Here is a 15517-nt window from a genome sequence, read left to right as displayed (position 1 = left end):
TGCTCTCCATGGGGGATGGGCCACTCACTTATCTGTCTCTTAGGTTCCCATACCCAACATTAAGAACACATTTATTGAGTATGTACTATGACCAGACCATGGAGATAAAACAAATATAAGACAGACTTATACCTCTGAGCAATAGTTTGGAAGCTGAGGCAATATATAATTAAGTTACGTGCAATAACAAGAACTACAATAAAACTAAAAACTATGTCTAAATTTTTCTTAATAGTAAAAAATGTAACATAGCATTTATTGTCTAACACAGTTAAGTATATTACTGTATTTTTTTTCTTATAGTTACTGTTTATATAATTGATCTCCCCAAAAAGACTATGAAATAGGGCTAGGGGTATAGCTTAGAACATTTGTCTTGCATATACAAGGCTCTGGTTTTGATTTGCAGCATTGGGGCAAAGGGGGAAAAAATAAATGGAGTGTAAACTACTTGAGAGCATATGTTTGTGGTAGTGAGTCTATGGATTTTGGCCACACTGAGGCCTTATTTTTTGCCATCACCGTTTAGTCATTGTAACTTCTCTGAACTCATTTACTCTTATGTTAAAGTAACAGTATTAACACTTCTTTGAAAAAAGTAATGATTAAATGAAATAATGTACAACGTATGGCAAACAATTTTTGCCTGATAGTTTTTAGATCTCTGCTTGTACTCCACCTCTGTCCTGTCTAGTCCAGAAAAATAAATAATTTGATTGGTGGATAAATTTATTGTTTTTATGAGCTCTAGTTCATAATGCTATCCCAGAACATACCCAGAAATGCAATTAACATTTATAGCAGCCTGTTCTTGGTAGTGATGCTACTTTACTTTTTTTTTATTTTGTATTATGCAAATTTTGGAATACTTATTTTAGTTTTTCAGTAAATGTGCAATAAGCTAGGTAGATACGATCATCCTATATGACAGGTGGGAGTTTCATTTTTGGAATGAATTAAATAGGGTTTCTTAAAGGTTATCAGTTTATATAGGCAGAGTCTGAATGCTTTGCAAGATCTTCTGTGGTTCTCTTGGCCTGGATTTTAGTTGATATAATAGTGACAAGGGAATTCTTCAATTCTGTGGCTTAAGGATACGTAAACTCTCAGCGCAGCAATCTTTTTATTGTTGATTATTATAGCTTCTGTTACTCCTAGAAGTTGACCAACAGGGACCATAGTTTAGGAGATTTTGTCATTCAGTTTTCATATAGTAAATGCTGAGGCCAGTCCTTTGCCTTCAGGCCCTCAAATCAGTGAAGAGGATCTGTGACATTACTTAAGGCAGTCAAGGAGTGGGGGGTGGTGAATGGAGGTTTTCAGTGTTCTCTTTGTAAATGAATTTTTACCATTGATTCACATAGGCAGTAGATACTATATTCTTCTTGAAACACCCGTGGCCCTTTGTGTTGCAACATTGCAGTCTCTGGTATCCCCATTCTTTCAGGGAGTGGACACATGTTCATCCTCCCTCCCCAAATGTTATAAATGTTTTTTAAAAGCATGTGAACTTGGACAAAAACTTCATTTAAAATAAATTATTATATTCTTCAGCTTTCTTCAGTTTTTTTTTTGTTTGTTTAAGTACTGGGGTTTGAACTGGGACAGGAGTTCTATCACTTGAGCCACTTCCCCAGCCAACTTTCTTCATTTTTATGCAGGAGAGTCATTTGGGGTATGGTTAGTTGGAAAATGAGCTGAAGAAACAAGTATGTGCTGTGGGGCTCAATTTATGTAGAATGGAGGCGTATCTGTTAACTTTGGTGTAAGTAGCTTTTGAGATTGCATAGAAGAACCATTTAAGGAGTATGTTAAAGTTCTTAACAGAAGTTAAATATTTAAACACGAGAATGTAGTTGTGGTGCTGGATTACAGCTTAGCCTTTTCTTTTTAATTAAAAAAAATTTTTTTTTAAATACGAAACTTCATGAATTTGCATGTCATTTTAATGCAGGGGCCATGCTAATCTCTGTATTCCAATTTTAGTATCTGTGTTGCTGAAGCATGCACTAAATTAAAGTAAGGGCTGATGGTGTAGCTCAGTGGTAGAGCACTTTCCTAGCATGCATGAGGCCCTGATTTAATCCCCAGCACATTCTCCTTCCCCCACAAAAAAAAAGGTATAGAGAGAATTTTAGAAATTTAAATATAATGTGCAATAAGAAACAAGAAGGGCAACTCAAATGTTAAGTAGAAAACTGTGTGCTTTTCAGATGTTTTGAAGGTAGAATTTAAAGGGCATTATTAATTGAATGATGAAGGACAAACAATCTTTACATCTTTGGTAGAAGCTGACTGATCAGAATGGCCCTGAAATACAGAGAATACATATGGGGATGTAATTAAAATGGCAGTCTTTTCCACTCTCTTGCTTTCCCCCCAGATTTCCTTTGAGTTTTCCCTTCTTCATTTAAAAAATGTTCCTAAATGTGAAGATAGAAGGGAGAGGAAAGAAGTAGAGTAAAAGTTATAGCCTACTTCATTTATTTTGTAATTGTATTTTTTCCTCAAAGATTTTAAGTGGCATTTGCCAGTACGAGTATGATTAATTTTTACAATTTGAAAATTAGTTTTTAAATTGAGCCATAATATATAAAATCTTACGGTAATGTGTAGATTTGACTATATTCAAGTGCAGTTTTCATACCCACACCAATTGTCATGCAATAATCAGGAATGCATCCTCTGTGTGGTGTTTGCAAGTTAATGGTACTTTGAAGATCACACTGGTATATCTAGTGGCTTCCCAGGGTATATGTGGCTCATTATTGATCATAATTTTATTTTGGAATTTCAGTTTTAGGAGATAGGGTAAGCCCTTTCAAATTCTTAGTTGTTAAAGTTTTGATGGAGGATAGGCATGCAATAACGAAAGAAGAACATTACGATGAGTAAGGAAGGAAGCTCAGATAATAATCCATCAGGTACATATTGCAAAAATAACATATTCTTATATAAAGCAGAGGAGACAATTAATTTACAAGAGGAATGCCTAAAAAACTTATCATGGAGCACTGTACTCACAAATAGAAATAAATACGTGCATGATAATAAGAAAGACGAATTCCAAGTCTCTGGATGAAGGGCTTCTGGTTGCTTCTAGACCCAGCTGTGCTGTGTGTACATCATGCAGGTGACTTCAGAATGGCTAAAATATGTGAGCCACTGAGTTCCTCTGAAAGCACTAGGGAGAAGTGACACGCTATCTTCCAGTGCCTACTCCATTGCCCTCTACTATTTCCTTTTTTCTTCCTGTTCTATATCTTCATACTCCCTTTTTATTTATTCCCGCTTTTACCTCTACTGTTTTTCTCAAATTCAGGAATAACTGAGACATTTTTCTGCTCATTTTACACAGAACTTTAACCAACAGCTTAATAATGTACTGCATCCTTACTAGTAATAACCTAACAATTCATAATAATGAGTTTCTTTTACATTATGGATTTTTAGTACAGAAGGATTTAAGGTTGTTAGTAGAATGTAAATTCCATGAAGAAAGAGATTTTTTTCGGGCTGGTGATGGAGCTCAGTGTTAATGTGCTTGCCTAACATGCATGAAGCCCTGGGTTTGATCCCCAGGACACACACACACACACACACACACACACACACACACACACACACACGTAAAGAAAAAGAAGAAAAGAATTTTGGTGTTTTTTTTCATTATTCAAGAAATACTTGTTTGATTAACAGCAGTCTTAAGAAAAATAATAATTATTATTTTGTGGAACTGGGGTTTGAACTCAGGGTTTCATATTTGCAAAGAAGATGCTTTACTGTTTGAGCCACAACTGAAGTTCATTTTGTTCTGGTTATTTTTGAGATGGGAGTCTCATGAACTATTTATTTGGACTGGCCTCAAACTGCAATCTTCTAGATCTCAGCCTCCTAAGCTGAGGCAGGAACCATTGGCGCCTGACCAGCCTTAACAACAAAAAAATTTTTTTCTCAGTATTGGGGTTTGAACTCAGGGCCTACCTGGAACCACTCCATCAGCCCTTTTTTGTGATGGGTGTTTTTAAAATAAGGTCTTGTGAACTATTTGCCCCTCCTGAGTAGCTAGGATTACAGGTGTGAGAGACTGGCTCCTGGCAAGAAAATTTTAATATGATTTACTTACAAAAATTATTTTAATGAAGCATTTTTTATTCATCCAGTGTAGAGCAGATATATGAGTGGATCAATGATTCTCAAGGGGAAGGAAGTCCCCCTCTGTTTTCTTTTGCATGGTACTGTAGATTGAACCCAGGGGCTGGAACACTGGAGCTATACCCTCAACCCACAGGAAGCTTTTCAAGTCCTTTTCTCCCCTAATCTCCTTTCTATTGGCTTCTCCTTCCAATATGATTATCTATTGGTAACAACCACTGAAAGAGACTGAAATTAGCATTCATTTCAAGAAGACAAGAGGTAAATGTAGATATAGACTGATAGAAGAAGGAGAAGGAAATTACGAATTTAAAGGTGTTAGGGCTCAGGTAAGCATTTGAATAGAATATTAAGGTAGGGGACCATGCATTCAAAACACGAGAATGTGTGGGACATTTCATATTCAGACCCTCACAGCTGTTGTTTGTAAAATGGTTTGTAGCTTACAGTGAAGAAACACTGGGAACAGTGGAAAAAAAAGTCACATTGCAGCAGTTCAAGGTGATTTAATTGTTTTGGTTGATAGGTCATCCAGCTGTGCCTTTAGCGGATACACTTTTTTTGAAGTCTGTGGCCCCTACTTTATGACCTAAGAGTTCTCTGTACTAGGTAGGCCTGGATTCTCATCCCTACTTTTCTGTTTTCTAAATTCATGAACATGGATGAGTACCTAATTTCTCCTAGGGATTTATTGCCTTAACTATAAAATGAGGCTAATGATCTGAAAGTACTAGTGTAGCTCAGATCATCTTTTAGAGTATTTTGCAACCCATTATCCTTATATCAATGATATGAACAGTGAATACCATACCCAGTATTAATTCCTATTAGAAAGTTTAAAGAAAAAGGATAATGATGATATACAAAATTTCAAATTCTCTAACGTAATGTTTAGTGCTATGTGTAGTGACTTCTATATTCAAATATATGTATTTATTGAGAATGTTGGATTATTTACTATTTTAGTTTTTATTAGACTGAAACAGCACTCAAGCTGGTGGACAAACCAGCCTGAGATACTTTTGGAGAAATATGAAGAATGTTTTACAACATAGTGTGTTATAAAACTAAGTGAAAAATACTAATATCGTTATTGTTTCTAGAAATTGTAATTTCTACCCCCTTCCCCTTTTATTGCTACTAAGTACACTGTGTTTACACTTATACACGCTTTTTTTGTTGAGGAGATTTTAACTCCACAGCTTTCCCAGTTCTTTCTCTCTATGCCCATCTTTCTTTCTTTCTTTGTTGTTTTCTCTTCTTTTTGGGTGTTTCTTGCCCCAGCTCCCTTTAATACATCTGGAAAGATGAAGAGGCAGCTGCTATGGTAAACTCTGCATTTTGGTTAATGAATAGCAGACTAATAAGATATATAAAACGTATGCAAACTGTTTAGTTGATGTCAAAGCCATAGAGATACAATACTTTTCCTTCTAAAGAATACTCAACTTTCCTGTGGTATTTTGTTTTCTAATTTGCCATTTGTGATATTGTAATGCTACCACAAAGTATTCCTCTTTCTGCTTAGTCTGCTCAGTATTTCACCTTGTGGTATACTTATAGGAGTTAATTTAAAGTACACAGGGAAAAGAATCTGTCAGCTGTGTAAAGGACATTTCCCTTAGATGCATAAAGAGAAAAATGCATCTAAAGAATAGGAACAAAATTTTCTGAAATATTTATGGTTTTGACATAACTTTTTTTGGGAGGGGCATTACTGGGAGTTTTAAACTCAGGGTCTCATGCTTGCTAAGTAAGGGCTCTAGCACTTTAGCCATACCCCCAGCTGTAACTTTTTTGTTCTCTTGTTTTTTTGGCTACTGGTACTCTTTTTCTGGGTTTCTTTCTTAGGTTAGAAACAGTAAGTAATATACTTCTTGAAAATGTTTCTATCATAACATCCAGCTGCAGCTGGGTTATTGCTTTCAGTCAAGCCTTGAAAATTCTTGTAATCTGTGTCATCCTGTCTCATACTGTCCCATCTCATAGTTGTCCTCTCTCTGCAGTGCTCTATGCCCAGGTCTCTGTGGCTGGGCTGCTCCAGCCTGGCGGACAGCATGCCTTCACTGCGGTGCCTGTATAACCCAGGGACTGGCGCACTCACAGCTTTCCAGGTACTTTCTCTGTCTCTATGGGTTATTTGTGGGCATTAGTTTTGTGTGTGTGTGTGTGTGTGTGTGTGCTTAGTTCATTATTATGTCCCTTCTTCCCATGTTTTATTTGTGTGTGTGTGTGTGTGTGTGTGCTTAGTTCGTTATTATGTCCCTTCTTCCCATGTTTTATTTACATTCATCTTTTTCCTTCATATTGCCTGTATTTCACATCACTCAGTATTCTTTTAATGTAGATCCAGACTGCTTCACTCTTTAAGACATTTTTATCATTACTGGTTTGTCAAAATGGGCATAGAACAACTTGACTATTGATTTGCAGATCTACTGAAGTGTGATAGTTATTTTTAAACTAATATCATTAAATACTAATTCAAAATATAATGTTTGCTCTGGACCTACATAAAGCCAATTAATGTAGTTAATTATAATCAGTTGCATGAATTGCTTATGTTTTTCTTATGATTATTAAAAACTACTATTCAGAGTATCTCTTGGTTATATATTTCCTCTCTGTCTGTTTCTCTCTCTCTCTCTCTACATATGTATGTATATATATATATATATATACACACACAGACACATATACACACATATATGTATGTTTATAAGAACTGTGTTTTATTTGTTTATTAATGTTTCTAGTCTCAAGTTGGGAAGAACTTTAAGTCCTTTGGGTACAGTACTCAGTTGAGACAGTCTGTTTGGTCTTACATGGGTTAATGGATTCTAACTCACCTTAACCTTTCTTAGAGGCCAGGAGGTCAATTCTAGTATGTGAGAGAAAGCTATAGAGGAATAAAAATAGAATATTATAGAGGAAAATGAAAGAAAGAACTTGGTGCTCACTGCTTATGGATTGGAATACCATGTATGATGATTTTTTGGCAGAAGTACTACATTTACCTCAGATATTTGGAATTTGTATTTAACATTTTATAGTAATATGCAGCACACTAGTATTCTATTTGCTTGTTTTTAGCCTTATATAATTCATGGTCTGTTTAGAAGTAATTCAAAGCTAAGCTTTAAGTAAGGATCAGTTAACGGAGAAGAACTTAAGTGCCGACAGTTACTTTATGATACTGTTTTAGTGATGATAATGCTGTATTTCCATTTTCCTTTGCAGAGTTTTAATATTAATCTTCCTTTGCTTATACTGAGACATAGTAAAGCATGATGACTCTAAAAATAGTTAAATCATGTTTTACAGTCTTTTTTTTTGTAAATAGTACTGGAGTTTGAACTCAGGCGCTCTACCACTTGAGCCACTCTACCGGCCCCTAAATCAAGTTTTAAATACAGTTCTTGTCACGTAGTGTGGCCTTGAGCAAATTATTTTACTCTCTAATACTCATTTCCCACATCTGTAAATAAAGATTACAGTAAGGACATGTGGTAATGGTGGCTGCTTTTGTCATCTTCATAAATATATTGGTATTATTATTATTAGAAAACATCGATGTCCTGATAGTGTCAACTTGCTTCAGAGTGAATTACCTTACCTTTTTTTTTTTTTTTCCAAGCTGCACAGTAACCCTACCTTTATTGCACATGGTTTTGACCATGTGTGGTCAAAAAAGTCCCTGCGTGTACATTACACAGTGTAGTACATGTTCTGTGTTACTGCCAGTCGTGTTTACACTCTATGCAGCCTGAGCATTTATGGTTTTTCCTAAATGGTGGACTCCTTGGAATTATATTCACAGACAGCAAGGGTCTGCTGTGTATCATACTGACATAATGTTCTGCTCTCAAGGAATCCATAGTTAACATTGTTTTTTGATTTTTGGTTTTTTTAATGGTTGTTATTTGTTTGTCTTGCTAAGTAGTCTAGGTTGGCCTGGAACTGGGGATCCTCCTGCTTTAGATTCCTGTGTGCTGGGATTATAGGTGTGTACCACCATACCTCACTAGCCTATTGGTTTTTGACCTTTTGAGCACTGCCGTGAATTTAGCCAGTCTGCATTGTCCCACTTTGGGCACCACTGGCAAGTGTAAGGGGCCTCCATAACCACTCCTAGGTTTGATAACTTGTTAGAAAGAATTCAAAGAACTCACTGAATGCAATGGTGCAGTTTATTACAGGGAGTGGTTACATGTTAAAATTAGCCAAAAGAAGACACACCTATAGGGTAGAATCTGGGAGAGGTTAAAATGTAGAATTTCTTGTCATCCTCTCCCCCACAGGGTCATGGATGTTGTTACTGCCTCTCAGCCACAGTGTATAACAATACCTACAAGAGTATTGCCAACCACAAAACAGAAAACTCACTCAGACTCTTAGTGTCTGTAGTAGTTATTGGGACTCAATCACTTGCTGCCATATGGCTGACCTTTAGTCTCCAGCTCCTCCTGTAGGTCATACTAATGCCTTTAGTCTCTGTTTCTTCCTGTTGTTGGAGCTAATAAAACGTGGCTCAAAGCTCTTGATATGGATTACATTTTTCCAGTAGCTAATGTCACCAGGCCAACAGTGACATTCATATCATGATAGATCAGAAGTTCCCAAGTCCTAGAGACCCCCCAGTAGCCAGTGGCAAAAGCCAGATTTCCCTTTGGATAAAGTTAATTCTTCACTACATAGGGGTCACAACCCCTTTAAGAATTTAATGAGAACTGTTGGTCTTCTAGATAGATAGACAGATAGATATACACATACACACACACATATATGTATATGTAGGCAAATTTTTTTTTCTTTTTTTTTGGCAGGACTGGGGTTTGAACTCAGGGCTTCGTACTTGCAAAGCAGGCACTCTAGGCAAATTTTAATCTAATAAAAATTAGATAAATTACACACACATGATTTTTACATTTCTATTCCACTGTGAAATGAGCAAGAGTGCTGTTAAGCCACATGATTCCAAAGGGATAATCTCCCAAACTGATAGATTTTATGATGGAAATGTGCAGGGAGTCCTAAGAACATACAAAAGAGAGACTTGGACTAGGAATATAGCTCAGTGGTAGAGTGCCTGCTCAGTATGGATGAGGCTCTAGGTTTCATCCCCAGCACCACAAAAAAATATAAATAAATAAATAAACAAACAAGAGGTCCTGATCTAGCCTGAGGGTTATGGAATGATTAAGTAGTCAGTGGTTAAGATCTGAAAGATGAGTAGGAATTAACACTAGGAACCTTTCAGGCCTAAGAAAGGGTCAGTGTAAGACCCCTAAGGTATGTCTTGGGTGCATTTAAGGACCCTGTAGAAAACTACTGTTATTTCAGAGAATATAGAGAAAGGGGTGAATGGAGTGAGAAATGACTAGGGAATCTAGGGCTAATCACTTAGGACTTATGGGGCCATGAATAGAATGCTGTTGAAAGGATATGAACACAAGTTTGACCTGGTCAAATGTGCATCACTCTGGCTATAGAAAGACAGATGATTTTAGTAATTGAAGAGAGAAGTGATAGCAGTTTTGTTTTAGTCTCAGGACCCCTTTACCCTCTTAAAAATTACTGAGGGACCTAAAGTGCTTCTACTTATGTGAATTACATTGATTGCTACCATATTGGAAATAGGACTGAAAAATTAAATATTAATTTATTAATTCATTTAATAAGCCTATGGCATGCTAATGCAAGGGACATTTTATAGAACACTAACTATAAAACACTGGCATTTTGTTACACTTTTACAAAATCTAATGTCTGGATTAATTACAGGCAGCTAGATTTTCATATCTGTGACTGCATTCAGTCTATTACGGATGTTTTCTTTGAAATTTATGAAGACTACTTAGTTCTGCACAAATACATGGTTTAAAAAGAGAGGAGGTAGTACACGCCTGTAATCCCAGCCCTCGGGAGGCTGAGGAAGGAGGATTGTGAGTTCTAGACCAGCCTGGGCTACATAGCGAGACCCTCTCAAAAAGCAAAGAAAAGAAAAAGAAAAAGGAAGTTCAGAGGTCAATGTATGGTGACTAAAAGCATGGACCCTGATACCAAATTATGTTCGATTTGAGCCTGGCTCTGTTAATTTCTAGCTATGACCTTGTGCAAGTACTTGACCTGTCTATATCTCAATTTTCCTATCAGTAAAATGGAGATGATAGTAGTATCTATCTTAAATATTGGGTTGATGTTAAAATTAATGAGTTGATTTATATTAAGTCCTTAAAACAGTAGTTGGCAGATTAATGAGTTTTATATTATTAGAAAGATGTACAGAAGACTTTGGAGGTTTTCATCAAATACTGTTTTTTATATTGTTATTAAACAATATACCATTAAATGAAATCTTATTTTTCATTACATACAATTCAGTTCTGGTTTTTGGGTAGCCCACCTTGGTTGAGAAAACTAACTTTCTTTCTTTCATTCTTTCTTTCTTTCATTGATAATGTCATTATTATGAATTATGTAGCAGAAATTGGAGAAATTTGACTCTATATGCTGGTTTTATCCTACTAATTCAGTAATTTATTCTGTGTCAGGTTGAACACACTGGTGTTCAATTTTGCCATTTAATTGGCTGAAGCAGGACTTAAATCGAGCATTTTCACTGCTGGAATTAAAACAATATTAGTACATTTGCATTTTTCTCATTTGGATTTTATTTTACTTATGCATTTGGATTTTTCTTTTTTTTTTTTTTTTCTTTTTTTTCTCGGTGGCACTGGGGTTTGATGGGTTTTTCTTAAGTAAAATTTATATGCAGTGAAATACATGTTTTTGTTTTCTTTTGGTGTTACTCGCATTTGAACTCAGGGCTTTGTGTTTGCTAGGTAGGTGCTCTACCACAAACCACTCTGCCAGGCTGGACCCAGGGCCTTGTGTATGCTAGGCAGTCATTCTACTGCCTAGCTACCTCTTCACTCCTCTGCTTAGATGACTTTTGAGAAATTATGCTTTTGTGTAATCTATCCCCACTCTCAAGGTAATGAACATTTCTAATATCAGAAAAATTCCCTTATACTCCTTTCCACTCATATGCCATTACTGTTCTAATGTGTCATCAAGAATTAGTTTTGCCTTTTTTTCTTGGTGGTACTGGTGTTTGAGGCTCACAATTGCTAGACGGGCACACTACCATATAAGCCATGCCTCTAGCCCTTTTTGCTTTGTATTTTTTGGGTAGTTTTTTGCCCAGGACTGGCCTGACCCCATCCTCTAACCTATGGCCTCCAGCATAGCTGAGCACGTACCACCATGCCCACCTTATTGGTTGAGATAGGAGTCTTGTTAACATTTTGTCTTGGTTGACCTCAAATCCTCCTGATCTCCTCCTCCCAAGTAGCTGGGATTGCTAACATATGCTACTACACCTTACATAGCTTTGCTGAGTTGTAAAACTGCAGTTATGTAGCATATATTCTTTTGTGCCTTTTTTTTTTTTTCTGAATGTTTTTGGGATTTTCTTATGTTGTATCAGTAGTTTATTCTTTTTCATTGCTGAATATATTTCACTGTTTAGTCAATTACATTTTGGGGGGGGCAGTACTGGGGATTGAATGCAGGGTTTGGCGCTTGCAAGGCAGGTACTCTACTGCTTGGAGCCATGCCTCCAGCCCCAGTAAACCACAATTTTTCCATTCATTTATTGATAGATATTTAGATTGTTTCCAATTTTTTTGCCTATTATGAATAAAGCTACTATAAACAGTTTTGTATAAGTTTTTAGCATAAATTTTTATTTCTCTTGGGCACTTAAATTTAGTAAGTGTATTTTTAATTTTAAAAGAGACAGACAGGCTGAGTGCCAGTGGCTTTTGTCTGTAATACTAGCTACTCAGGAGGCAGAGATCAGGAGGATCATAGTTCAAAGCCAGCCCAGGCAGATAGTTCACGAAACCCTGTTTGGGGAAAAAAAAAAAATCACAAAAAGGGCTGGTGGAGTGGCTCAAGATATAGGCCATGAGTTCAAACCCCAGCACCACCAAAAAGAGAGAGAGACAGAGACAAGAGAGAGGGAGAGAAAGGGAGTCAAGTAATTGCTTAAAATAGGTTGTCTGAATAGGAATATCCATTTTTATTAATAGTGCCAAATATGCTTAAGGAAACATCTCAGTAATAGTCTTATGGCATTTTTTTCTTTGAATTCAGTGCATTCTTTAGTAAGTTTGAAGCATGTTAAAAAGTCAAAATTCTTGAGACAATAGAAACAGAAGAGCTGAGGAGTTAATGCTGGATTTGTTGATTATCCTGAGTAACTCAGATTGAAACTGCAATATTGATACGGTTTGGTCATTGACATTTCATCTAGGGACAGAAAAATAGATTCCATGAGATATGTTTACTTTGAACGTTTTTTCATTTTCTATTGACTTATTCTGGAACGTTATGGGTGATTAAGAGGATTTCTGTTAATTAAAAGTAGATGTATTTTATGTAATGATTTGCGCATCCTCAGCAAATGGTGATCGTACAGTCTGCAATATTAAATGAGAATGAGCTGTGGAGAGAAAGTGCTTAAAAGTAGCTGAGTAAGACCTTTTATTATTCCTTAGACATGGAAAGAGAAAAAATGAAATTCTAATATAAGTCGATTTATAGGAACTTAGAATATTATAGGTGTCAAGCATGGCTAGTAATTTTAGGGAATCTTTTTTTGTTGTTGTTTTGTTTTCTTGAGACAGTGTCTTGCTATATAACCAGGCTGGTCTTGAGCTCTCAATCCAATTGCCTCAGACTCCAAATGCTAAGATTACAAGGATGCATCACCATGTTCACCTCAATTTTAGGGAAAAAAATTTGGAAGTGGGGGAAATCTTGAGCTAAATCCACAATATAATTTTGTTTTAGTGGGACTGGGATTTGAACTCAGGGCTTTGTGCTTACAAAGCAGCAGTCCATTTTGTTCTGGTTATTTTGGAGATAGTGTCTCACAAACTGTTTGCCCAGGCCAGCCTCAAACTGTGATCCTCTCCATCTCAACCTCCCAAATTACTAGGATTTATGGACATGAGCCATCAGTGCCAGACTGACTGATTTTTCTTTTTTTGAGGCAGAGTCTCACTATATAACCCAGGCTGGCCCTAAACTCTTGATTCTCCTACTTCAGACTCCTGAGTGCTGGGATTACAGGGGGGTACCACCATGCTCAACTTCATATGATATTTTAAAAATTAACGTAGGTCCCTAGTCAACAGTTGAAATTGTTGGGGGTTGAATTCAGGAGCGAGACTGTGTTTTATTACTTATAAATGCTTAGAAGTCTGCCAAGTCATCTACAAAGTAAAATGTTAAAATTAAACAAAGCTAGGGAAATTAAGCAATACTCAGTATTATAAAACTTATTATAGGACTTCATTTTATGGTTGAGATTTTAGGGGACTATGGGCATCATACTGAATCTATAAAAGGAGAATTATCCCATGATAATTCTTGGGATAATCTTGATATGAAAACACATATCAAGACATAACTCATGCCCCCTGTTGTATTTGAGTAATTTCAGTACAGCACAATTACTGTGTAATAAAGACCCAGTTCTTTTTTGCATATGTTAACATTTGACTCACTTTCTTTTCCCAGCTGCATCTCTTACATTAGGGGTACATTAGGAATTTACGGAATGACAAGTCAAAGATGTTTTTGCTTGTTATGTGAGGAATTTCTTCCCTATTTATACAACTCATTTTGCAGAATTTGTGAACTATTCCTGAAATATATAAATCAGAGAGCACCACCCATAATCCTTCTCCTTTAAGATAATCATAATTAACATGTTAGTTTACTCCAATCTGGAATGACTTACCTGTCCATCCATGCAAGCATGTTCACACTCAGGCATGCTCGGACAAGTAATAGCTTTGTTTTTAAGTGGTTTTATTAACACCATTTAATATTTTAAATATAAAATATGAAATTAATATTGTAGAAAGTACAGAAAAGTAGAAGGAAATGTCTCCTCAGATGTTGTTATTTTATTGATGCTAGTACTTGTGAATTTCACATTTACCATATGTTTGCCTACATTCTACACTCATTAGCTGGTAACACCTACACTGGCCATGCTTTACCTCATGAACAGTTTCTCATGTTTTTAGATTAAACACAGTTTGAACCTGGTTTGCATCCCACCACTATGTTCCTCCTGTGTAATTCTCAGCCACTTCAAAATTTGCAGTTCCCTGCAGTACAAGATGGGTAGGATTCCAGTTGTTTGAAAATAACAGTGTTTGACCAAAATTTCTTTCTTTCTTTTTTTTTTTTTTGATGGTACTAGGATTTGAACTCAGGGCTTCAGGCTAGGCAGGCACTCTACAACTTGAGCCACTCCACCAGCCCCCAAAATTTCTTATGCATCTGTGTTTTGCATATCCTGTTCACCCTGTCTGGAGAACCCTACTGCAAACACCTGTCCTCCCTTATGTTTGTTTCCTGATTTTTATCTATCTGGATATTTCCTAATCTTGAAAAGATCAGCTTGTGTTGAGCCAGGATAAAAGCCTTTCCGATCCTTACCCTTTCTCCCTTAAACTAGATATTTATTCCAGAGTATGCAGTAGATTACTGTGATAGCATTAATATGCTATTGTGATTATGTGTTTGTCTCTGTGTCCTATTAGACTGTGAGTTCCTTGAAGGCAGGGCTATATTTCATATTTCCAGTGTCTATAATACTTATACTTTTGCTGGATTAATGAATGAATAGACTTAAGATAATTTGAAGAAAACTGTCAAATTTGCATATGTGGGGTGGGAAGAGAGAAAACATAAATTGCTTGTGGTACCTGCACAGAAGTTTTGTATTCAGAAAGAAGTGATAAACAATCATTCCAAAGACTATACATGTACACAGACAAAAGAAAAACATGCTGAGTCTAGTTTATGTGCAATCCTCAACTCACATTCTGATGGTCCCCTCTGAATTAGATTCTGTATGCTAAATTTGAACTCTTGTTGATGAACAAATGCACTTTTCAAGCTATTAAATAATGGTGCTGCCAGCCAGCTAACAGTTCAGTTTAAAATGATGTCAACATCTTTATCTTTACAGCAGTGTATGTTTGTGCAATTATTTGACTATTTTATTGCATTTTACCTTTATTCTGTAAAAGAATAGACATTGGGAAAATGAAAATGATGATGGTGATAAGCAGCTGGCTAGAGAAAGGATGCAAATTATACACTGACAGTGACCCTTTAACCTGGGTTAGGCCCAATATTAAAGCCCATGTACAAAATGTTGGATTTAAAAACATTTTAGCTAACATTGAAATTTAGTGTTAATCTTTTTTCAGTACTAAGAGTAGAGATGACTTGAATTTGCTACACTTTATCTTGGGAATAGTGTGTT

The 15517-nt window shown here is 36.2% G+C and overlaps 1 protein-coding gene and 1 non-coding gene across 12 annotated transcripts in view; one reads left to right on the top strand and one right to left on the bottom strand.

Moving 5' to 3' along the window:
- The window catches only part of Btrc (beta-transducin repeat containing E3 ubiquitin protein ligase), a 168412-nt gene that overhangs the window by 43447 nt on the left and 109448 nt on the right, over positions 1–15517 (top strand). For 9 of the 11 annotated variants that reach the window (XM_074078475.1, XM_074078476.1, XM_074078472.1 and 6 more), the window contains one exon: positions 6162–6269. The exons of 1 other annotated variant lie outside the window; for it this stretch is intronic. In XM_074078475.1, the coding sequence (XP_073934576.1) occupies positions 6162–6269 (108 nt within the window). Of the gene's footprint in view, positions 1–6158; positions 6270–15517 lie in introns of those variants that run through there. One more of the 11 variants, XM_074078479.1, reaches the window with a different exon arrangement.
- Positions 1900–2010, bottom strand: LOC141425252 (U6 spliceosomal RNA). The gene has a single exon (XR_012450332.1). It is a non-coding gene; the product is annotated as a U6 spliceosomal RNA (small nuclear RNA).

This window comes from Castor canadensis, chromosome 7, assembly GCF_047511655.1.
Source record: "Castor canadensis chromosome 7, mCasCan1.hap1v2, whole genome shotgun sequence".
Classification (NCBI taxonomy): Eukaryota; Metazoa; Chordata; class Mammalia; order Rodentia; family Castoridae; genus Castor; species Castor canadensis.
This window is presented reverse-complemented; position numbering and strand designations above follow the sequence as displayed.